We start from the raw sequence: 25,735 nt of genomic DNA, 5'->3' as shown, positions 1-25,735 counted from the left end.
CAAGGCGATACCGGTACAGCCTTATTTTCTGATTAAAGAGTGTGTGTACAAGCCGTGCAATACAAGTGCAATGCAAGCCGTTCCTTAACAGCCTGAAGTCCACACAGTACATCCAAAGGTGATGGTGTACGGCTTCGCTGCAGGCTTAAACACACAGAGCTAAAGGGTCTACATCTGCTGTATGCATGGTCCTTTAGTTTATAAATCTTGAGAGTTGCTTCTGAGCTACCAGTAACTGGACTGACCATCATTGTGGGTGGGTGGGTGGATGGATGGTACCATTGTTCGCATTGCTCCTTAGTTGAAGCCTCCCTCTAGTCTAATTATCATGCATAATTAAAAGCTGTCAGCACCATTCTCTTTTTACAATGCAGCTCAGCCAGAATGGCTTCAGATAATTTTGGATACTGAGGCAAAGGTTGGCTCTGATCTCCTGTGGAACTGTGCAGCCTCTGGAAAGCCACGTCCTACAATTCGCTGGCTACGGGATGGTACCCCACTGGTCTCACAGGTGAGAGGAACTGTACGTGGATATCAAGAGAATATTGCTGTGAATGCCTGACTTTTTTTTCGCTGTATAGCATATAGTAAACTTAAATTATACAACATTTTCTGAACATATTCAGGTTCTCCAGAACTTCTGAGGAGTGGTGTTTTTTATGTCATGTGATAGTTTCTGAAGTGGACACAATTATGACAGCTTTTTCTGTATATAGGCAGAACTACATTAATTGTCTTATTACAGATATACTGTGTGTAGAAGAATACCACCAAATTACAGACAAAGTTATGACTACAGTTAAGATTAAGCTATTTAGGTAACGTTTACATGTAGGGGTACTGGAATGATTTCTAAAGAGAGTCTCCAAAATGCTTCCGAGCCCCATCCATAATTATGTTAAAATTGCATAATTTCTATTTTTTTAAATAATAGACAAACTAGATTTTAAAAACAAGGATATTTCCCAGAGTCGTGATCGTTTCAATCTCAAAAGGACCCTATATTATTGCAACCTTGAGTCTTATTATGGTTATATTTCAAATAACTTTTTTTTTCCAATTACAATAAATACAGGTTCAGTGAGGTTCTCTATGTTGCTCTGCTAGACAAGATGTTTCATGACTCCTACAATGTCAGCTGAATTATTTTTCTCACGTCAGATAATATGTTTTTGCAACCTATCTGTTGGAGGAAGTCATACTTTTCATGAATGTATTATGGCTTCACACTGCTTACTGAAGTTATCGCTGCTGAGGGTTAAGCCTCTGTAACAGCAACAGAATAATAACACGTTGTATTTCACTGTATTGTATTGGCTGAACTCAATAAAAATGTATTGAATTGAAAACCAGAACATTCACAAACAGTGGGAGCTCCAGCTTCAGATTTTTGAGGGGGCACAAGGGATTACCAGTGGGGCCCACCAGGGAAAATGTTTGCTAGGTGGATGACAGGAGAGTGAGGGCACAGAGAGTGCTGTGAGGATGACGGGAGTGTAAGGGCGCAGAGAGCACTAGGTGTGTGTGTGTGTGTGTGTGTGTGTGTGTGTGTGTGTGTGTGTGTGTGTGTGTGTATCTATATATATTTTTTTTACATATACACACACTTTAAATGCATAAACCTATGCCTACAATCATAGACCTATACAAAACACACAATCCAGCAGCAGAAATCCACACACACACACATAAAATCACACAATCACACATACACACATTCAGAAAGCAGAAACTACACATACACTCCAGCAGAAACTATACACACACACACTTCAGCAGAAACTACACACATGCACGCGCGCACACACACACTCCAGCAGAAAAAAAGACACACACACACACTCCAGCAGAAACTGCACACATGCACACGCACACACACTCCAGCAGAAACAAGACACACACACACACTCAGGCAGAAACAAGACAGACACACACACACACTCCCGCAGAAACTACACACGCACGTGCACACACACTCCAGCAGAAACAAGACACACACACACACACTCCAGCAGAAGACACACACATACACACACACTCCAACAGAAACAAGACACACACACACACACACACTCACACACACTCCAGCAGAAATAGGACACACACTCCAGCAGAAACAAGACACACACTCCAGCAGAAACAAGACACAAACACAAAATCACACAATCCTTCACTACAAACACACTCAGCAATATAAACATTGCAGACACACATTCTTCCAAACTCCTCAGCTCACTTACTTAGGCCTCTTTCACATCACATAACTCGTGCACAGGCCCCAGCATGCCCCAGCGTAAATCTGTCACTGTAATCTCAAAAAAACATTATTACCAACAACAGAACCAAGATAATTAGATATGTAAATTAAAAAACAGGGATATTAAAAATATAAGAAGGTTGGAATGGTAAATATTATGCCTAACCTTTTTACTGTATGAATGAGATCTTGGTAAAACTTACCAAGGACACTACATAACAAAATAGGAGAGGGGTGCCAAAAAGAGCTTGTCCTGTATTCTGCATGGTAAGCAATATCAGCACATTACCAGGTGCTGCATCTGCTGGTATTACGGGCTAGCTAATTACTTACTATAGAGGTGCATCGCAATATATTACGATATCATCAAAAAGTTAATTTATTTCAGTAATTCAATTCAAAAAATTAAACTCACATATAATATTAATTCACTGCCCACAGAGTAATATATTTCAAGTGTTTATTCCTTTTCATTTTGCTTATGAAAACCCATAAGACCAATAAAAAATATATATGTTTTTAGTGTTGTTTTTAGTGTTGGTTGATGTTATTCTAAGTTTATTGAGATGTCCCTGTATTATCAAGCTTTATCCATTATATTATGTAAATTGTCTACAAATATTGCTTATGACTGAGGCTGGATTCACAGTGATCAGTTGCATAATGCATGCGTTATACTGTAATGTGTTAAAATGAGTGTGAACTACAATGGAGTGGAGACTAGGCATAGACTTTAATGCAAAGCCTGCATGCAGCAAGTTAGAATAATGCGATAAGTTACAACACTTTACTGGGAAGAGCCCCATAGAATTGTATTGGCAGTGAGTTGAACTGTGAACCTAGCCTTTTTTTATTTTTTTAATCATGTATATTATCATACATCATTGTCAAGTGCAGGCTAAAGGTTCTCACTTTGTACCAACATGTTGGGTTAAATACAACAGATGTAGATTACAAAGAGGAAAGTTACAAAGAGTGAAGGAACATCATGGAATTACAACCGGCGCATCAATTAACCAACAAATGAATTAACATACAAAGATTAATTCTGACTTTTAAATGTTCAAAAAAGAGAGAGAGAGAGAGAGAGAGAGAGAGAGAGAGAGAGAGAGAGAGAGAGAGAGAGAGAGAGAGAGAGAGAAGACAGTGAATGGTTCACTTGTTCATTCCTTCACACTCACACTTTTGTTATGTTTTTGTGCAGTCCCGAGTTGAAGTTAGCAATGGTCAGCTGAAAATCACTGATTTGCATTTGAGAGACTCAGGCATGTACCAATGTGTTGCCGGTAATAAGCATGGAACAATCTACAGCAGCGCAGAACTTACTGTGCAAGGTAAGTAATTGTTGTTGTTCAGTCGCTATTCAGTTGAGTTTGACTCTTTGAGACCACAAAGGTAATTCCTGCATCTCTATATATTACAAACATGTGGTGGGTGTTCCTGTGCACATAACAGTCATACATTATTTATCAAATATAAAAATAGAACAAAGTGGAGAAAAAAAAATGGAAGGAAAAAATATCGTGGCCATGACACCATGTGGGCGGAGCCAACTGTAATGTAAGGGCGTAAAGGCAATGGGCCTGAGTAGTCAACATCTGGGTATAGTAAACTCAGTCCTCTGGTACCAGCAAATGCATTTGTATAAAAAAACAATGTATGACCAATTCTGATATAGTAAACTACTTTTCCTTGTCCCTTGGTGCAAACGTTACCTCTGACACATGTAATGTGGCAAATGCTACCTCCCAAACATGAAATGCGGCAAACATTACCACCAACACATAAAATTCAGACATTTGTTACCACCGACATAAGAAATAGGACAAACGTTACCTCATGAAAGGCTGAGTACTCTGCAATGTCACAAAATGTATCCACTCTGCTGTTGTTTATGCTTCTTTCATTGCTTGACTGTTTTACTCATCTATTTCTGCTTACTGATAACTATGTGTACGTTTCATTATATAGTCTTCCTCTTTTATTCTTTTTCCTTTGTTCTTGTCTCATAAAGCTGACTCTCTCTCTTCTCTGTGTCTGTCCTGAAGCTTTAGCCCCTGATTTTCGCCTGTCACCGGTGAAACCCCTGATCCCAGCAGCTCGCGGTGGTGAAATCTCCATACAGTGTAACCCTCGTGCTGCTCCCACTCCAGTCATCCTGTGGAGTAAAGGGACTGAACTTCTGTACAATAATAGCAGGTGTTAGAGAAGTGCATGCGCCAAAAATAACAATGTATTCCTTATTCATAAAAGTAGAACCTTTTCATATCACAGTAAGAAGCACTCTGTCTCTGTAATATAAAACATTTTACATTTCATTAAAGGGGCACTGTAGTGAGAGGGATGTAAAAAGCAGTTTTTTTCCTTTTTAAACTATGCCAGTTTCCTGGCTGTCTTGCTGACCCTGTGTCTCTAATACTTCCAGCCACAGACCCAGAACCAGTATGAACATCAGGTGCTATGATTAAAATCTGGCCATATAAGCCAAATGCTTGCCAAAAGGATCAGCAAGAATGTCAGGTACCTGGTATTGTTTAAAAGGAAATAAATATGGCAGCCTTCCTATCCCTCACTATAGTGCCCCTTTAATTGATCTCAGGGGCTATGTCTGATGCATGTAAAGATGTATGATGCAACCAGATTACTAAATTACAATGCAGCAAATTATGGACAGATTATGAAATAATAGTTCATACTTCCTACAAACTACAGCTTGGTTCCCCACCTTCTGTTTAATATGGAGGTTAAAAATGAGCATAATTATATGTGTGAAATACAGTAGCTGGTCCTTTTAGATTAGGGGGAATGTATAGAGTTTTTAGTGGGTCTGTTTTTTCTGCTCAGCTCAAAAATTCAAATGTAAAAACATTGTTATGTTTTATTAAAAATAAACAAAAAGAAAAATACAAGCCTCTGCCTGCTGTTGCAGTAAATACATTTCTAACATTATAAAAGCAAAGTCCCCAGACATGGTTACTGTAAGCTAGACACTGTAACTGCTTTTAATTCATAGTAGTAAAATGAGACCTTATAAATTGCCAAGCAATTACTGTACATTTCATATTTGCTTTCATGATATGTAATATGTTCAGTCATATTTGCAGTCACGCAGCCACACGCTCACTACAATTTGTACTACTGCATTTGCAACTGAATAGTAGACAAATATAACAAAGCTTGATCCGTGTTTTTGGATCATTTATGTTCTCTAGTAAGCAATCACGGTAGGAAATTTTTGGAATGAAGATAGGACCAAAATGTATTATTGTCATTATGAACTAGGATTAAAGAGACACTGAAGCGAAAAAAAAAAATATGATATAGTGAATTGGTTGTGTACTATGAATAATTACTAAAAGATTAGCAGCAAAGAAAATATTCTCATACTTTTATTTGCAGGTATATAGTGTTTTTTCTAACATTGCATCATTCTATAATATGTGCAGATTACACAACACTCAGCATTCAAAATGAGTCTTTCAGAGCAGTCTGTGAAGTAATGACCTCTCCTCTAGCAGAGGAAAAGTAAATAGTCCAGGAACAGGTGAGATAATAAAAGTCAGATAACAGCCCTCTCCAAGACTAACTTAGTCGGAGAGTTAATGGCTTGTTTGCATAGAGATAACAACTGGAGTTTCTCAACTCTTCCTGTACTGAAAACAATTACACTGATGTATCTGATCTTAATGTTTTATTTCTTAGCTGTGCTACACATACAAATCATAATATCATCATTTTTTTTTTTCGCTTCAGTGTCTCTTTAAGTGTAAAAAGTGCACTTTAACCATTTCAGCCCGCAGGGATTTTTCACCTCCCATTCATTCGCTAATAACTTTATCACTACTTATCACAATTTATTGATCTATATCTTGTTTTTTCCACCACTAATTAGGCTTTCTTTGGGTGGTACATTTTGCTAAGAATTATTTTTTTATAAATGCATTTTAAGAGGATTAATAAGAAAAAAATGGAAAAAATTCATTATTTCTCAGTTTTCAGCCATTATATCTTTAAAATAATCCACGCTACCGTAATTAAAACCTATGTATTTTATTTGCCCGTTTGTCTTGGTTATGACACCATTTAAATTTTGTCCCTATCACAATGTATGGCGCCAATATTTTATTTGGAAATAAAGGTGCATTTGTTCCGTTTTGCGTCCATCACTATTTACAAGCTTATAATTTAAAAAATGTTCGTAGTATACCTCCTTCAAATGCATATTTAAAAAGTTCAGACCCTTAGGTAACTATTTATGTCTTTTTTTTATTGTAATTTTTTTTTCCATTAAAAATGTTATTTGGGTAATATTTTGGTGTGGTAAATAATTTTAATGTTATATGTGTAAATTGTAATGTAAAAAATATGTAGATGTAGTGTTACTATTTGGCCACCTTGAATTTTTTTTCCCTCCTTGTGCTTCTCGCTAAGCAGAAGCACAAGGGGGATGCGGAAATTTTTACGTACAGAAAGACTGAAGCCTCTTGTAAGAGCGCTTCGTTTTTTCTTCTGGGGACACGGATCGGTGATTGGGAACCATGTTCCCGTTCACTGATCCCAGGGCTACCAGGGGAAACCACGGGGTGCGCCGAAACGCGGCGTCACAGCAGAGCAGCTGCCCGGACGTGAGCTTCATGTCCGGGCGGCAGAAATAGTTAAATATGGGCTCCTGTTGCATATTACTCCTATTTCCTTAAGTATGACAATGTTACCAGTTATGAAAACATGTCTACATATGTCTACTGTTTATCCAACAGGATCACTGTGACACCCAATGGGACACTGATCTTGAAAAATCTTTCTCGTTCGGATGAAGGAAACTATACTTGTTTTGCTGAGAATTTCATGGGAAAGTCCAACAGCACTGGTATCTTGACTGTAAGGGGTAAGACAGGAAACTATATACAACAATATGTATGGTATAGTGCTTCTGGTAAAAAAAAAAATGTACAGTATGTGTACACTAACACATAAGCGTAAATGCATTTAATTTTTTTTACATCCTATGTAGCTGTCACTTGCTGTAGATATTATAATCTGACATCTCTGAACCTTCTAATGACAAGCTCAAAACTAATCCATCTCATGCGGAATACTTATGGTTTCCGCTCCATGAATGGCAGTGACACAGTCTAACTGTCCGTGTAGGTCCTTGCCAAGGAATGCTTTTGAAAACCACCCATGAGGAAATAGATTTGTCCACAACATGTTGTTAAGAGGTTGAGAGCATCAGAATGACACCTACTGTAAGGGATAGCTACATACAAACTAGAAAACGTTTACAGTGCATTTACACTGCAACAATGCAAGTACATAGGTACTTTAAATGCTACCATTTTTGCTATAGTACTCCTTTAACATTTCTCTGTGTGACCTGAAAACAAAGCAGCAGCAAGTTATGAAAATGTGTATTAAAGGAAAATAAACTTTTGTGCTCACCTGTGATTAATTACTTTGCAGAAGCAACAAGGATCACTTTGGCTCCTAGTGGGTCAGATATTAATCAGGGTGACAGTGTCACATTGCAATGTCATGCCTCCCGTGATCCTGCGCTGGATCTCACGTTCACTTGGGAGCTGGATGGGGTTCCTGTCGACTTCGAGAAAGAGGAAGAGTATTACCAAAGTGCTTCTGGGGTGAGATCCTATATACAGCTGTCTTTATGCATATACATGCTGCTATGAAAGGGCTGCTTTCACATTACATCTGAGGAGAGTAGCACATTACGTTTCTTCACAGGTAGCTTGTTACATTACTTTATGGAGGACTCCTGTGCGGAATCCTGTGAAGAATCACTGCCATGCAGTATGTCCTCGTCTGCCTCACCTGCTGCACTACCATACAGAGGCTCACAGAGGAGCCAGATTCCTAAGCTAGAAATGGATGTTGGAGTTTATATCCTCCTCTCTCACCAACAATGTTCTTTTAGCCGATTCACGCCTCCCTTTTCCCTTTTGTCACTTGAGGTTCACTTATTCCATGTATACGCCCCTGTCCACTTTCAAATTGCTGTTATCTATGGACCCCAAGGATTACCCACTCTTTAGGAACTTCTATCTGCCTGGCTGCCCCACTTTGTCTACTGATATTCGTACAATCATCTTAGGCCACTTCAGCATCACCGTCTATGCTAAAAACTTGGTTACTACTAAAGCTCGCTCACGTCTTCTGTTAGCCTTTCACCATGGCCCTCTGAAGAGACTCACAGCAGTGGCCTCACTCTAGACCTTGCTTTACTCTTCTGGGTTCCCTGTCCAAAACCCAATATGCATGGTAATCACGATACAATTATTCTGTCAGATCAATAGGACATTTCCAGTGGTTTGATAATTTTTCAAATTGGCCAATCTGCTTCTGATCAAGAAAGGGATTGACTTTGTGCAGTACTGATCTCAAAATCAATCCCTTTCTCAAAAAAAAAAGCAGATTAGACATGGTGCAAATTATCAAATTTCCCATTATATGCTCCGTCTTCCTACCTCTACCCTTCATCACAATGCTTTGTTGTGCTGAAACTATTCACTGGACCAGGCTGCTTTATTTGCTATGTTTCTTTCTCAGTTTTTTTGTTTGTTTGTTTGTTTTTTTGATGGGGGGGGGGGGGGGGTTGTTAAAATTCAAAAAATCTAAATAAAAAGAATGATGAAAAAAATGCAACGCTTTCTGTTTCTGTAGGTTGAATCTGTTGGGGATTTACATATTATCCATGCTCAGCTAAGGCATGCTGGGAAATACAAATGTACAGCCCAAACCGTTGTGGACCAAGCATCTGCATCAGCTTCTCTGCTTGTCCGAGGTAATAATGTGATCCATGCATGATGACCTCAGCAGCAGCTCCTAACCATTTCTGTCTGTTCTGAGATTCTGTTAGAACATGAAAATATCAGCCTCTTCGCACAGAGAATTTCCATCTCATTAATATTGCTGTTTTATAGACTATACAAATGTGAGATACGGAAGCTCATACGTCACAGCTTTCGCTCTCATTTTTCACAACAATCTCTCATCTTGGTTAGCAGGAGGCTTTTATCAATCAAAGGTCACAACTACTAGTAAATAAAAATCACTAAAAAGTGTTTGTAAGGTATTGTAACATCCGCAGAAATGGCGGCTGCGGGCACGCAGGGTGTCTCCGCAGCCGCCTTGCCCTTCTGCTCAGGGACTTCGCCCGTGCCTCTGGCGTCTTGTACGTCGATGACGGGTTTGTCTATTGCACATTGGGTTGCCGTATCGCACGGGAGCGCGCAGAGACGGGACTTTTATGTGAGGAGGAGGCGCGTCAGCTGACCGGCCAGTCGGCTGACATCAGGGGAGACTCATGGCGCTCCAGATTGGCTGATTGTTGTGGGCGCGGCTGTGGGGTCTCCCCTGCTTTTAAAGCCTTCAGAGTTCACTCACAGCTTGTCTGCTGTTGCGAATACTCACCAGAGATGTGGCGAACATCTCCAAATCCCTGGGGCCCTTACTACTTCCGGGTTGCACTGACCCAGAGTAGTACGCCTGCGCTGCCCGGCGGAGCGCGTCCTAGATCGCGCTCCTGTTGCAGGGCACTTTCTGCGCGTGTGCGTGACATCATGAATGATGTCACGCTCATGCGCAGAGAGTGCCCGGCAACAGGAGCGCGATCTAGGACGCGCTCAGCCGGGCAGCGCAGGCGTACTACTCCGGGTCAGTGCGACCCGGAAGTAGTAAGAGCTCCAGAGATGTTCGCCGGGCGAACAGTTCGCCACATCTCTAATACTCACGTGTTAGCGCTCAGACCTTAGATAGTATTGGTGTGCTTTGATCTGGGAGGAAACCAGGGATTTCACACAAGACTAGGATTATTGTATTATTGTATATTGATATTCTGTGTATGACTCTGGCTACCCTCTGACTCTGCTCTTGCTTATCGTTTCTGTACTTTTGCCCATCTACTCTGTTGCTGAACCCTGCCTGATATCTTACTACTCTCTTGCCTGCCAATTCTGTACTGTACCTGCCCGCCTGTTACTGATCCTAGCCTGTCTGACCTTTCTACTCGCCAGTGAGCCCTTGTCACTGGTGAGGTGCTCTTCTAATAGTACCCACCACCAGCTTCTCTGGTGAGGTTTAGCCAAACTAATCAGTTACTGTGTTCTAATAGTACCCACCAGCTCCTCTGGTGAGGTTTAGCCAAACTATTCAGTTACTGTGTACCAATAGTGCCCACCAGCTCCTCTGGTGAGATCTAGCTGAACTATTCTGTTACTGTTGCGCCAAGCACTACATACTTTGTATTCTGCCAGCTATACTTGTATTATTGGTGATACTGCACATCACCACATAATCAGGTATAGCGTCTGTATTATTGGTGATTCTGCAGATCACACATAATCAGACGTCTGTGTTGCTACACCAATCGTTACAGGTATGCATTACAGCAGGTAATGTTTCCATATTTCTTGCAGGCCCCCCCGGACCACCAGGAGGCGTGGTTGTTAGCGATGTGAAGGACACAAGCCTTCAGTTGACATGGAGTCGAGGATTTGATAATCATAATCCCATCAGTCGTTACATGATCCAAGTGATGGAACCTGGGGTAGAGGTTTGGAAGATGGCAAAAACAGGTTAATGTTTTTTCAATGATAAAATGAAATGTGTTATGAGGTAGAGCTGTGTAGAGGTAATAGTGCATTGGTAACATCTACAAAGTGCTGATTGAACATGCTACTTTAGACAATCCAGGTCTAGGTGCAAGGCCACCGTGAGGGTACAAGAACCCCATGCAATGGCTTGAGGCCCTACACTCTGCTGGCGTTTTGGGCTGGGCTGCACTGTGCACAGTGGCCCCCTTCTGCTGAGCTGTGAGTAGTAACTTGCATGGCCCCAATCCAACACCAAATCTCATTGCTCTCCTAACGCTTAGTGTCCGGTCACCATGGTTACTTCCTGCCAGTGCCATTCATGATGAGAAGAGATTTTACATCAATATGTAATGTATCTGACCTCCACTAGATTACACAATTGGAATAGGGCAATCCCAGACATTTGTCTTAAATTCCAAGCCCCCGCCCCTTCCTTCTTTCTCTTTATGTGGGACTGTCCCCCGGTGGATACATTTTGGAGGCAGGTAGTCATATTCCTGCTAAATAAAATGGAGTTAATGTCCTGTGTCCAAAGTCGCGCTGCAGTATTTCTTGGTTGTGTTCTCGGACGAGTATTCAGGCAGATACAAAAAATGTACTTCTGAAACTCTATTTGCTGCCAGAGAGGAAATCACACTGAAATAGTTATGTGAACATTCTCCTGCCAGGGAAGAAGAAATTAATCAACAATGCTCTCCCTTATTAAAAACAAAAAACAACAACAACAACAACAAAAACCCTTATCTTTGCACATAGGAACATGTCCCATAAACTCCACAAAATTTGGGATAAGTGGCAGGAGTGTTAAGAAATGCCACCAAGTGAGGGATGTCCCTGGATGCTTTGGGCTTCAACTACAAATATGGTAGATATTGGGCGTTGTTGATTGTTAACTTAATATAGCTGAAATAGGACCAAGGCATTTTCATTGTCTGCCCCTTATATTACTTCACCCTGCAATCCTATATGCTGAGGTTTTAATGTCACTGTATGATAATTGATATTGCCACTCAGGTCTGTGTTTGAACACCATTGATTGCTCACAGTTTTATTATCATGCACTTTCTATGTATCAAGCTACTATTGTTCTCCATGTGATGCTGTCATTTGCTGTAAAATTACCTTTCATGGAGATGTTTATTGCTCTTCACTGTGCTTCAATAAACTCCTCCTTGTTGGAAAAAAAATACTAGTGCATCCAGATAAATTAAAATATCATCAAAAAGTTAATTTATTTTAGTAATTAAATTAAAAAAGTGAGGCTCATATTAGACAGATCCATTACACACATTTTGTGGATCATGGCTTATAGCTAATGAAAAACCAAAATTCAGTAGCTCAGAAGATTAGAATATTATGAAGCAGTTCAATATTGTAGACTGGAGTCAGTGCTTCAAGAGCCACCACACACAGACATATATTTAGGACATGGGCTACAAATGTTGCATTCCTTGTGTCAAGCCACTCCAGAGACCATGGCCAATATGCAATTCACTTTTTTCTCCTGAGTTTTCTCCTAGGAGATAATTTTTCATCTTCTCTTCTTCTCTCTATCTAACTTTTCAGTATTTTGCTGTTGGTAAAAAATGTAGGAAAATGTATTTCATAAAATAATAAAATAAATATTTATGATCAAAAATAAACATTGAGGGAGCGATCAGACTCCAAAAATAGAGAGCTCTGTTGGTGGGGAGAAAAGGGGGATGGGGAAATCACTTGTGTGCTGAGTTGTGCGACCCTGCAGCGAGCCCTTAACCTCCTTGGCGGTTATCCCAAGCTAGGGTAGGGGCAGAAAACCGCAGCTAAGAGCGGTAATCCCGACCTCTGCTCGGGGTAGCCGCCGGAGGCTGTATGCAAAGCAATGCGCTCAGTGGGAGCGTTTCTACATACCTCCCGGGGGATACTGACGTCGGCTGGCATTCTTCTACCTCTCCTCCGCCCTCTGCTTCCTGCTGGTGAGATTGCCGGCTGTCGTCATGACAACAGATGGCAATCTCACTTTAGAGTTGCAGCGCCACCCGGAGGATGGAGGCTTAACTGCAGCGCTGGAGGCAGAGAGGTGAGTGATTGCTGGGCTGCTGCAGATCTCCCTGGCAGCATGATTTTTTCCAGGTTTTAGGGTCTGAAAGGGTGTAAAAAATTGCACCGCTTTTAGACCCTAAAATACGGAAAGAATCAGAACGCCAAGGGGGTTAAAGCTGCAGTGACCTTTTTTTTTTTTTTTAAATGGCCTGGTCACTAGGCGGGTTTATGCCCAGGGTCCACAAGAGGTTAAAAGGCAATTTATTGAAAAAGTGTGAAAATATCACCTAGGAGAAAACTTAGGAGAAAAAGGGAATTGCATATGGGCCAATGTCAGAAGCATCTTACCTGGGCTGGAGAGAAAGAGAGCAGGCAGAGAAGCCCATGGGACAGGGAAAGCTGCTGAAAGACAGTTTAGCTGCATCCACAGCCATCTAAGCTCGAATGTAAGTTTAGTGGTATGTGCGCTCTTCTCAGACAAACAACGAAATTAATAGATTAAAATTATTTCCCACACTGTTGAAAATGGTTTGCCACACTTTGGGTTAGTATCACCACTCTATATGTAAACCACTGTACAAACCACTGTACACTGTACAAGTATTCACAACCACTGTACAAGTCCTGTTGCATCAAAGCAATAGTCTAATATAAATAGTCCAGATGTTATCCTTCTCCAGGCTATAGTTTGTGTAATACAGTGCGCTCCCCAGAACTTGTAGCTGATTGGTTAAGATCAGCGGTAATCGCATATAGTTACAGAATGCTCCTCTCGACCCTTGTCCTTCTTGCTAGCAGCAACTCAGATACTCAAATATAAACAAAGGAGAGCAAACATAGCGTAATCACGTTTCATAGACTCAATCGCACTCTAACTCCACCTCACACTGTGCACCACGGTTGATCACCTTAAACACACTGTGCAGTGACCTTCCCCAGTGTTTGGTAGAAAAGTTCTACGCTCACCAGATATATAGGCTGATCACAGTGAACCAGCAAACACGCTTGCAGGGATATTCCCAGATATATCCAGCGTCCTGTTCCTTTAAAAAGTCAGAGCATAGATGACCATAGCGTAATAAAGTTTAATAAAGTTTAAAATAGATACAGAGTGCACTCACATTTTCTAAGATGCAATGCGCATATAAAATCCTCGGACCTCCTCACTGCCGCTGCTGGTACTTTTGCGTCTCCTGCACCAGGACCGAGGCCCACGCTGATCTTAACCAATCAGCTACAAGTTCTGGTGAGCGCACTGTATTACGCAAACTATAGCCTGGAGAAGGATAACATCTGGACTATTTATATTGGACTATTGCTTTGATGCAACAGGACTTGTACAGTGGTTGTGAAGGCTATGATTTATAACATATGTAAAGACACTGTTGAATGTTGAGTGCTACATTATATCCATATCATCTAAGCTCTAGCACACACAGGTATGGGTTTGCTGCATATGAAAAGACTAGTTCAAGAAGGCTTTTACTGCTAGACAGGTGCAAGACAACGGCACAAATTTATCAACACAAGTGCTTGCAAAATGAAGTAAATACTGTTGCAAAAAGTGAAACAGGCAATGGAGCACTGCTCTAACAAGCTTTCACACCTGTCTTGCTGCAGTGTTCCTTTCATTTGGGATAAATCTGCTCCAATGAACTTAGTTTTGGCTCAGATTGGCAAGTCCTGAAATGGTTATTTATTTTTTTTAGTTTTCTCCCTGCACAGTCCTGAGTTTCTTATCGAATTGCCACAGTTATTTTGTTGCTGAGCTGGTGTAATGCAGGATAGCTGTTTCAGGTTGCACACACCCGTCTTAATTAAAGTACACCTTGGCTTGTATTTAAAAAAGTTTTAAAAAGTTTTAAAATAAGACCTTAGCTGCTTATATGCAAGTTCAGATTTACTGATGCTGCCCGTACATATGTGCCATGGCATACACTTGCTCACGCTAGCGATATCACCCTGATGGAAATGTTGACTGCTAGATCAAGTCTACTAACATGCAAAAGCTGATTTCTATTGGATTTCAGCAAAAGTTGAATTAAAAATTGACATATTGCCCCCTTTAGCTTTGTACTGATTGGTGCACAGGTACAGTGCAAATGTATTTAATACATAAGTTTTTGTTGCTCATTACTCTTGGATGCTGTATCACCCATGCATGTTTGGGGGGGGGGGGATTTCAATTTATTTTTGGATTGGTTATTAGGTTGCAGAAGCTTACAAATGTCACCTGGATCATATCAGAACAAAGTTGGGGTTGCTGAACATGAATACATGTAATGTGATTCATGTGCACAGGCAGATTTTTTTTTTTTAATACAGAATGGGTTGGATTTGATAAAAAGAAAAAAAAAATCTTCACTGCAGTATGCCACACTGCCAGTGTTGAAATGGGAGGTGGAAAAGCTGAGGAAATTCACTTGCTGGCCAAGCAGCAGTAATCAGGTGTTGCTGCTCACAGTGAAGACTTGCTACAGGTTTCTATTGGGAGTGATAACACAGGGCTACTGCTGCTTGGCCAGCAGGTGGATTTGCTCAGCTTTTCCAACTCCCTGTCCGGCACTGCACACTGCTGATGTGCAGCATACAGAGTCTAACCCACACACGCACTCACGCAGTGCCTCCATTAACTGAAAATAAGTTATTTAACTTGTGCTCTATTTTGCAATACTCCAGCTTGCCAATTCCAGTACATAATGTTGGCCACAAGAAGCCCACAGCTTTGCCTGCTCAGTGAATGACTGCGTCCAGCATATGGTATGGCAGTCATTCTGGCTGACACTGTATGCGTTAGGGGAGACACATCTTAGTATAAAACACACTGGCTGTGCAGCATACTGCAGTTAAGATGTTTAAAACTGAACTGAGGCTTTAAAGAGAAGTTCAATCATTTTCAGCAAACGGTTTGTTTTATATATTTTTTATTTAATGGTGCTCATGCCACTTTGTGATCTGCACATCCTAAAGCAAAAGGGGACCGGGATGTGGGTGTTCTGTTCTGCAATTTGTTGTTAGAGGTTGTTACCAGCAAAGTGGAAGTTTAGATCCTTCAGGCCTCTACTTCATGATTTTTTCTGCTGACAAGCTTTATGGAGATGCGGACTTCATTTTCCAGCAGGACTGGGCGCCTGCCCACACTGCCAAAAGCACATGGTTTATTGACCATGGCATCACTGTGCTTGATTTGCCAGCAAACTTGCCTGACCTAAATCCCATGGAGAATCTTTGGGGTATTGTCAACAGGAAGATGAGAGACATCAGACCTAAAAATGTAGATTAGCGGAGGGCTGCCATCAAAGCATCCTGGGCTTCCTTAACACCTCAGCAGTGCCATAGTCTGATCACCTCCCTGCCACACTGCACTGAAGCAGTAATTCATGCAAAAGGAGCCCAAATATTTAGTGTGTGCGCGAACATACTTTCAGTAAGCATAAGTTTCTGGATTAAAAATAATTATTTATTATTGGTCTTATGTAACATTCTAAGATACTAAATTTGGGGTTTTCATTGTCTGTAGGCTCTAATCAGACAAATGAAAATAAATAACTGCTTGAAATACACCCCTCTGTGTGTAATGAGCCTATTTTATATAGGAGTTTCATGTTTTGAATTGAATTACTGAAATAAATTAACTTTGAGGGATATTCTTATTTATTGAGATGCTCTAGCAAGTGGGTTGTCTTACCTGGTCACACCAATGGTTTAAAGGCAGATGGCAGACAATTTAGAAAACACATTTGTTCATTTTTTTAAACAATATATATATAAAAAAGGTTTTAAATAATGTGAGATGAAGCAGTTTATGGTTATAAAAGTCATGGTCTATAGGATAATTAGTAAATTTAAGGTTAGGAAATAAAAAATCTGAATGTTTTTGGACTGAAGATCACTTAACAATTGTCAGTTTATGTCGCTCTCCGGATTAGTTTTCAAATATTGTTCTAAAACCAGTTTCCTTATTGGGCACTCTAGGCACATGCCTGCAGATTCCTCTGTTTGCTCCACTGTTGGCACCAGTTTCAAAGGGCATCACTTTCAGCACTGCAGTTGCCTCTTCAGTATCGGTGCCACCTATAGCTGTCAGGAGGTTAAATCAGTTGTTGCTATACTCTGTTTCTTGAAAAGGTATTGCTGTTCCATCCTGGAGGGGAATATTTCAAATAATTGAATTCACAAGCAGCACACAGTATACTAAGCAGGACCTTAGAATTAATTCAAGCAAGTGTAGAATTATTAGCTTTAACTGCTTTTGGAAAACAACATTTTATAATTTACTGCTGCCATACATAGAGACTTGGGAACTTGCTGACACTGGAGATAGTATCCAAGTATTCCACACCATCTGGCACTGTCTCCACACGTCTGTTCTCTAGACTGCCCATAAATACCTAACATCCATTCACATCAATGCAGTGCAGTGTGCTAAAAATAATGTTTGCCTCTCAGCAGTTTCACACATGGCCCCATCCAGTAATATTGAGCGGAGCTGGGCTGCACCCAGCAGTATAGTAGTTAGTAGTGATAGGAAGTGGCATGCATTGCTCCTTTAGATAGTTCACATGACAGATTCAATCCTACCTAATAATCTACAAATGTCCCTGCGTGCCATGTCCATGTGTCAGTGCTTTTGCACTACTGTGCATGTCCTGCACTGACACAACCGTTGGGACAGGATGCAGGGGCCAGGAGGCGGGCCGACCGGCCAAGCAGGTGGGCGTGTGTGCACGCACGGCAGGCGTGGGTGTGTGCGCACGGCGGGCGCGAGCGCGCACAGCTACAGACCTAGAGCCCGCTTCTAAACGGGCTTAGGTCACTAGTATTAACAACATTTTAATTATATCTATTAAAAATGAAGGCCCTCTTGATCAACTTACTTTTTTGCTGGAAAACATTGATCAGGTAAGACCACTCTTTATCTAATTCAATTGGTGGAACTGGACACTAAGGGGCAGCAATATCAGCACTATGTGATCAAAGCTGTTATTAGCTCTGGACTACTGCAGCGGCACAGCAGCAGAGCGATTGATATTAGAAATGGTTTTCTCTACTCTTATGTGAAAATGTGTCACTGGCCTCCATTGAGATTGATAGTAATATGATCTAAAAGAGAGGAGAGGGAGACAATCGGCACTGCTTCTTTACTATTTAATCCAAAGTGGAACATATGTAAAAATCCAAGACAGTATATCTTCAAACTGTGGCATCAAAATATTCAATCAACATTGACATGCATGAACGTACTATTGTCTGAGGTGGTGTGGTGGCGGTGGGTGCTGGGCACAGATAGCCTTACAGCCGTTTTACGCAAAAACTGCGCTTCTACGGAGGCTGCAATGTTTGCTGTCACTGGCTGGGCTTTATACTATTGAAAGCTCGGCGTGCGGTGAAAACTGCCGCTCTAGACCGCCCACTCCGCTCCCCATGTGACCAATGAGGTGCTGGAACGCTTCTGCGTTCCAGCCAGGATTAGATGGACGAGAGGGAAGTCAAAATACTTCCTCTCTCGACGGAAGCCTGAGCAGTTCACACTAGTGATGGGTCGTTCGCGAACGAGCCGGCTCTAAGAGCCGGCTCTTTGAAGTGAATCAGAGGAGCCGATGCTCACTCTGAGAAGAGCCGATGCCTCAGCCGCTCCTTTTAGCTCTGCTTTGCTCCGTAATAAAGGGCGCTGAGGCATTCTGGGAGATGTAGTCCTCCTCTTGCAGCTTGTAGGAGTGTATGGGGCAGAGCAGAGCAGTTGCAGGAGGGATTGCCTCAGTCAGAGAAGTAGTCTGGAGTTAGCATGGAGACGGGGTGGGGCTTTTAATCCGATTCTGAGTGGTGTCTAGTGATATTTAATTAAGAGCCGATTCAGAGCCGTAAGAGCCGGCTCTTTAATGGGAGCCGATTCAGAAGAGCCGATTCTCTGAGAAGAGCCGGAATTCCCATCACTAGTTCACACTTCATTAGGTGACCGCATAGCTTATTGCTGATCAGGCTGTGCGCTTAGGGCTAGGTGCCATCTTGTGGCCAAAAACTATAATGCAGCACATATGTAAAACAATGATTTCAAGTGTGCTAAAATGATGAAAAATGTGTAAAAAGCTTGTGAGCATAATTAATAATTCCTTTTAAGGATTAATCATGAATAATTCATAATTTATTAAAGTGACAAGTGCATTAAGTGGCTGCAATCAGCCAAGTGCTGGATTGGAGTGAAATTAATATTATAATAATATTAAAAAATGCGAGTGGACTAAAAATGCATAAATTAAATGCATAATAGAGGGGCTAAGGGTAACAGGGCCAACTGGCTGGACTGTGATTAATAATTGATATATTATATTCATTCCTAAATTCATAAACCATTACGTTTAGAGATTCATTCATGTATAAAAGTACATACAATTATTAATGCTACCCATCCATCCACCCACCCCATCCCCAGTGGGCCCCTACCCCTAGCATCAATAATTGTATGTACTTTTATACATGAATTAATCTCTAAACGTAATGGTTTATGAATTTAGGAATGAAAATAATACAATATAATATATCAATTATTAATCACAGTCCAGCCAGTTGGCCCTGTTACCCTTAGCCCCTCTATTATATATTTAATTTATGCATTTTAGTCCACTCGCATTCTTTAATATTATTATAATATTAACCACATTACCCCCCGCGGTACGGATTTCTCCGTCCCTTTTTCCATCCTTATAAAACCAAGGGACGGAGAAATCCGTACCTCCCGTGCTACCGCCACTGTCCGCGCTCCCGCGCGCGCTCACGCCGCTGCCCGCTCGCCATGAGATCAATGAACAGGAAAATCCATTCCTGTTCGTTGATCTAAGCCCCCGCAATGATCTGCTGCTTCTATGAGAAACAGCGCGATCATTGTGATTTTCCCAGCCTCATAGTGCTTCCTGTAAGCGGCCTTCCGGACGCTTACAGGTCGCATGAACAAAGACTCACTGTGGCCATCTTGTGTCCAAATAGTAAAACTACACCCTAAAGCATTTTACATATACAAATACATTAGTTTTACACAATAAAATGAACTCATTACCTCCCACACTCCCCAATTTTTTTTTTGTAATAAAAAACAAAAATATAAAAAAACAAAACAAAACCATAAATAGTTACCTTAGGGACTTAACTTTTAAAATATTTATGTCAAGAGGGTATAACACTGTTACTTTATAAACTATGGGCTTGTAATTCGGGATAGATGCAAAACTGGAAAAAATATTCCATAGAGAGAAAAAGCACCAGTAGTTGGCACATGCAATCTATATCCAAAACTTTATTTCTTCAGCCACATATAGGGCACAAAACATAGGTTAAAAACAGACATGGAAAAACTTTCCTACCCGTTTCCTGCTGAGCTGTGGGGTGAGGTGGGAGCGGTGAGCTGCCTGAGAGCTGTTTCGCTCTCCTGAGCATCTTCTGAGGTTCTGCGCACCACGAAGCCACACATACACAATCAGGAACCAGTTTTTTGTAGTCCTGTGATCCACATACTCGAGATCTGTGTCGTTGAGGAGGACTGTAGTGCCTGTACTCTATTTTTTTCTTTTTGTTCAAGCATCAAAACTGAAAAAATGCACCTTTATTTCCAAATAAAATATTGACGCCAAACATTGTGATAGGGACATAATTTAAACGGTTTTATAACCGGGACAAATGGGCAAATACATTTCATGGGTTTTAATTACAGTAGCATGCATTATTTAAAATCTATAATGGCCGAAAATTGAAAAATAATGATTTTTTCCCCACATTTTTTCCTATTTTCCCATTAAAACACATTTAGAATAAAATAATTCATGGCATAATGTCCCACCTAAAGAAAGCCTAATTGGTGGCGAAAAAAACAAGATATAGTTCATTTCATTGCGATAAGTAATAATAAAGTTATAGACGAATGAATGGAAGGAGCGCTGAAAGGTGAAAATTGCTGTGGTGTTTCAGGGGTAAATCCCCTCGGTGGGGAAGTGGTTAATTTCACTCCAATCCAGCACTTGGCTGATTGCAGCCACTTAATGCACCTGTCACTTTAATAAAATGATGAATTATTAATGATTAATCCTTAAAAGGAATTATTAATTATGCTCACAAGCTTTTTACACATTTTTCATCATTTTAGCACACTTGAAATCATTAAGTAATACATAAGTGCTGCATTATAGTTTTTGGCCACAAGATGGCACCTGGCCCTATGCGTACAGCCCGATCAGCAATAAGCTATGCGGTCACCTAATGAAGTGTGAACTGCTCAGGCTTCCGTCGAGAGAGGAAGTATTTTGACTTCCCTCTCGTCCATCTAATCCTGGCTGGAACGCAGAAGCGTTCCAGCACCTCATTGGTCGCATGGGGAGCTGAGTGGGCGGTCTAGAGCGGCAGTTTTTGCCACACGCTGAGCTTTCAATAGTATAAAGCCCAGCCAGTGACAGCAAACATTGCAGCCTCCGTAGAAGCGCAGTTTTTGCGTAAAACGGCTGTAAGGCTATCTGTGCCCAGCACCCACCGCCACCACACCACCTCAGACAATAGTACGTTCATGCATGTCAATGTTGATTGAATATTTTGATGCCACAGTTTGAAGATATACTGTCTTGGATTTTTTACATATGTTCCACCGCACTTTGGATTAAATAGTAACAGAAGCAGTGCCGATTGTCTCCCTCTCCTCTCTTTTACTACATTGCAACTTCTTATTAATCAGAGCACGCTGTCAATACCAGAAGTGTGGATGAAGAGGTGTGTGTCATATGCCATATCCTTCTAAACTTAGCGCTAATACTGTAGTGCCGACGCTTTACTTCTCCTGCCACAATAGTGATATGATCACAGCATTTTAAATCATTATTCTGATGTTTGGTCATTTAGATCAGTGTTTCTCAACATTTTATTGGCATGTACCCCTTTTAAAACCCTGTACTCACCAAGTACCCCCTAGCATAGTAAACATTATCACAAGTACCCCTTGACAAATATATATTTAATCGTAGTACATGATAATTAGTTCTAAACAATTTTCAAGCATTTACTATTGCTTTTAATTAGCTAAAACACTAATTTGGTGTTTAAATAAGATTTATAATTTTATAAAACTCCAAATTTGTTATTCTTGGTTAATTATATCAAGCCCGAGTACCCCCTGGAACCATCAGAAGTACCCCCTGGGGTACGCGTACCACACGTTGAGAACCTAGGATTTAGATTACTAGTAGTAAATAAATATTTAAATATTGTATATAAATATTTATAACATTTATTTATATTTAATTTTTATTTATATTTAATTTGTTGTTTATATTTAATACTTATTTATTTGATAAATATTGAAGTAGAAGCTTCTGCTAGGTTTGTAGTATACACGGCTCGATTTTGCCGCTCGATTCTCCGGCGCGATTGATTCCCCGATCGATTCTGCAGTCGATTTTCTTATCTTCTGCTTGTTTTTCTTATCTTTTTGCATTGTCTTCAATGCGGAATCAAGCGACGAAACGACCGGGCCGGAGATCGGACATGTCGGAAATGATCTATCGAGTCATCTAAATTTTCTCAGAATCGAGCCGTGTATTCCCAGCATTAGAACTGATATTTGATGATGTTGTAGTAGTTCCTTTATTTCACACTGCATCTCATCTCTACATGGCTAAAGCTTGTTTACTATCCATCTGTTTACACAGATCCACCCACTGTGGAGGGGAATGCAGAATCAGCTCTGGTGGTGGACCTCACACCATGGACTGACTACCATTTCAGAGTACTAGCCAGCAACATTTTAGGAGTAGGAGAACCAAGCGCTCCCTCTCTTCTAGTGAGAACAAAAGAAGCTGGTAAGATATGGATTCTGAAACATTTTAGTCTTTAACCACTTGACTTCACCCCACAGACTATTTTACCCTTCCTGCCAAGAGGCATTTCACCTTTCAGCACTCCTTTCATTCATTCATTTGGCCATAACTTTGTCACCACTTCTTACACCTAGATGATCTATTTTTTGTTTTTTTTTCCACCACAAATTAGGGTTTTTGTGGGTGATATTTGTTTTCGGTAATTACTTTGTTTTCAATGCATTTTAAAGAGAAAAACAGGAACAAATGAAAAATACGGAATTTCTTCAATTGCCACCACTATAGTTGTAAAATAAATAATGCTACGGTCGATAATACCCACACATTTTTTTCCTATTTGTCCTGATATCAAAACATTAAAATTATGTTCCTAGTACAATGTAAAGTGATAGGTATATTAAGTACTTAGACACATATATATGTCCTGTTTGCCTTAAAGAAAACATCCAAGCAATAAAAAAAAATCAAAATCCACTTACCTGGGGCTTCTTCCAGCCCTTGGCTGCCATCCTGTGCCCTCGCCACAGCTCAAGTGGCTCCCGGTGTCCTGCGCTGCAGAAGCCGACCTCGCCAGGTCGGCTTCCGGGTCAGCTGCATGTGTGGTCCACGGCGTGGGTTACGTGGTCCGGCTGATGTCATCAGGTTTGTACTGCACAGGCCGACTCGGAAGCTGACTTGGCGAGGTCAGCTTCTGCAGCGCAGGACACCGGGAGCCACTTGAGCTGCTGTGAGGGCACAGGACGGCGAGGGCACCTTCCCTTTAAAGGGTTAAAGAAGCACAGTAGAGATATACAATAAAATGCAGCATATTATTCATGATACCTACTTTTACAGTAATTATCCTGATTTCAGCATCAGAAACACTTCCTATATGTACAGTCATGGCCGAAATTGTAGGCAAACCAAATATTAAGGTAAGGGTGCCAATAATTTTGTCCAGCCCATTTTTGGAGATTTGTGTAACATTATGTCCAATTTGCTTTGTTTCCTCCCTTTTTTTGTTTTGTTCCACTACACAAAGGGAATAAACGTGTATAGCAAAATATGTTACTGCAATACTTCTCTGTGAGAAGTACTTGATTTTCTGGAAATAAATTCTGTGGTGCCAACAATTTCAGCCTAGACTGTATATATTGCTGTATATTGTTGGTATGTGGCGTCGCCCTCCCATTAATGCTTAACATAGGCTGTTTAGCTATGCGTCATTTTCGTCACAGAGCATTCTGACAGGACAAAAAATGTTGCCGCCTGTGATAAATTTTAGATTGTAAAGCAGTATGCATTGGTCAGCAGAATTCATGTTGATGCTAATGCAATGCACACGTGTATCCAAGCAGCTCTCCACTCAAGCACTAATTGTAGTACCATTCCAGGGGATCAGTTCAAAAGTGTTACTGGAAACCTCACTTATTTTATTTTTTTAGAACTAGTCACTGAGTAATAATGTAAAACGCTCTATAAAGCAGAGGAAAACCCGTTAATCAGAAGAGGAAAACTGCATAAATGGAATAGGTTTGTGATTTACAGACTGCATTAAGCCTTGAGTTTTTTTGTTTTTTTTAATCTTGGCATATTGTGTTTTGTCACCGGATTATCTTTTTACTTAAGCTAGTGTACGTAATACTTAAAAGTGGCAAAGCATCTTCTTTAAAACTTTGGTATATCAATGCACACCAGCTTCCTGTTCTAATACAGTCTCTATTGCAGATTGGGTGCACCCCCCGCTATATACACAATGAATCAGTTCAATCGTTCTCCAATCCACACTAGATATTCTGGTTCTCAAAGTCTGTGGACAGCGAAACCTCCACCAAACTTGACAAACGCCACTCACCAGATGGTTAGACCACAAAGGTCTAATAATGCATTGGAGATAATCCCAGGTCAGCCAAAAGTTTAATAGCTGATTCATAAAAATTCACTGCTCTGGTTCCTTAGAGGATAATAATTTGTGCCCTCAATCAGATGTGGTCAATCCAGTATCTCTTCAATATCTCTTATATATCAGCCTCCCATTGTGCATTACCATAAAACTAATATACATTGCTGACCATAATTATCCATACCCCTGGCAAATTTTTAATTAAAGTTACTTTTATTCAACCAGCAAGTAATTTTTGATGGGAAATGACATACAGTACAGACCAAAAGTTTGGACACACCTTCTCATTCAAAGAGTTTTCTTTATTTTTAAAGGCTATTGCATGTATCACACCTCATGCTGCACTCCTGCGAATAGTGCCACCACCATGGAAGGGATAAGCAGATTCCCCCCCCCCCCCCCCTCTGTGAGTTCACTCACCAGAAGCGTGTCTTGCGTTATAGCCTGTAGAATAGGTAGTCAGCCAAGGAGGTCCTCACTCCAGTAGTAATCAGTTAAAATCCTTTAACTGAACAACATGTCAGCTTTGGCTCACCATTCACTTCCTGTGACGTCAGTGCGCACCTCCGACTCCGCCTATGTGGAAGTATAGTACATGACCAAAAAGTGTGAAACAACTGACAATATGTCATATTCTAGGTTCTTCAAAGTAGCCACCTTTTGCTTTGATTACTGCTTTGCACACTCTTTGCATTCTCTTGATGAGCTTCAAGAGGTAGTCACCTGAAATTTTGTGCGACACACAAAGAACCGTTGGTTGGAAGCAAAAATCTCAAAATTTGGACTCATCAGACCAAAGCACAGATTTCCACTGGTCTAATGTCCATCCCTTGTGTTCTTTAGCCCAAACTAGTCTTTTCTGCTTGTTGCCTGTCCTTAGCAGTAGTTTCCTAGCAGATATTCTACCATGAAGACCTGATTCACACAGTCTCCTCTTAACAGTTGTTCTAGAGATGTGTCTGCTGCTAGAACTCTGTGTGGCATTGACCTGGTCTCTAATCTGAGCTGCTGTTAACCTGCGATTTCTGAGGCTGGTGCCTCGGATGAACTTATCCACCGCAGCAGAGGTGACTCTTGGTCTTCCTTTTCTGGGGCGGTCCGCATGTGAGCTAGTTTCTTT

The 25,735-nt window shown here is 40.8% G+C and overlaps 1 protein-coding gene across 1 annotated transcript in view; it reads left to right on the top strand.

Annotated features, from left to right (window-relative positions):
- CNTN2 (contactin 2) overlaps window positions 1-25,735 on the top strand; it is a 146,488-nt gene that overhangs the window by 70,712 nt on the left and 50,041 nt on the right. The window contains exons 9-16 of the mRNA XM_068269585.1: window positions 375-511; window positions 3,462-3,591; window positions 4,306-4,456; window positions 7,015-7,142; window positions 7,718-7,893; window positions 8,933-9,053; window positions 10,687-10,845; window positions 22,566-22,715. Coding sequence (XP_068125686.1) covers window positions 375-511; window positions 3,462-3,591; window positions 4,306-4,456; window positions 7,015-7,142; window positions 7,718-7,893; window positions 8,933-9,053; window positions 10,687-10,845; window positions 22,566-22,715 — 1,152 coding nt within the window. The remainder of the gene's footprint in view (window positions 1-374; window positions 512-3,461; window positions 3,592-4,305; window positions 4,457-7,014; window positions 7,143-7,717; window positions 7,894-8,932; window positions 9,054-10,686; window positions 10,846-22,565; window positions 22,716-25,735) is intronic.

This window comes from Hyperolius riggenbachi, chromosome 2 (assembly GCF_040937935.1).
Source record: "Hyperolius riggenbachi isolate aHypRig1 chromosome 2, aHypRig1.pri, whole genome shotgun sequence".
Taxonomy (NCBI): Eukaryota; Metazoa; Chordata; class Amphibia; order Anura; family Hyperoliidae; genus Hyperolius; species Hyperolius riggenbachi.
Note: the sequence above shows the minus strand (reverse complement) of the source record. Positions and strands in the feature narration are given on the sequence as shown.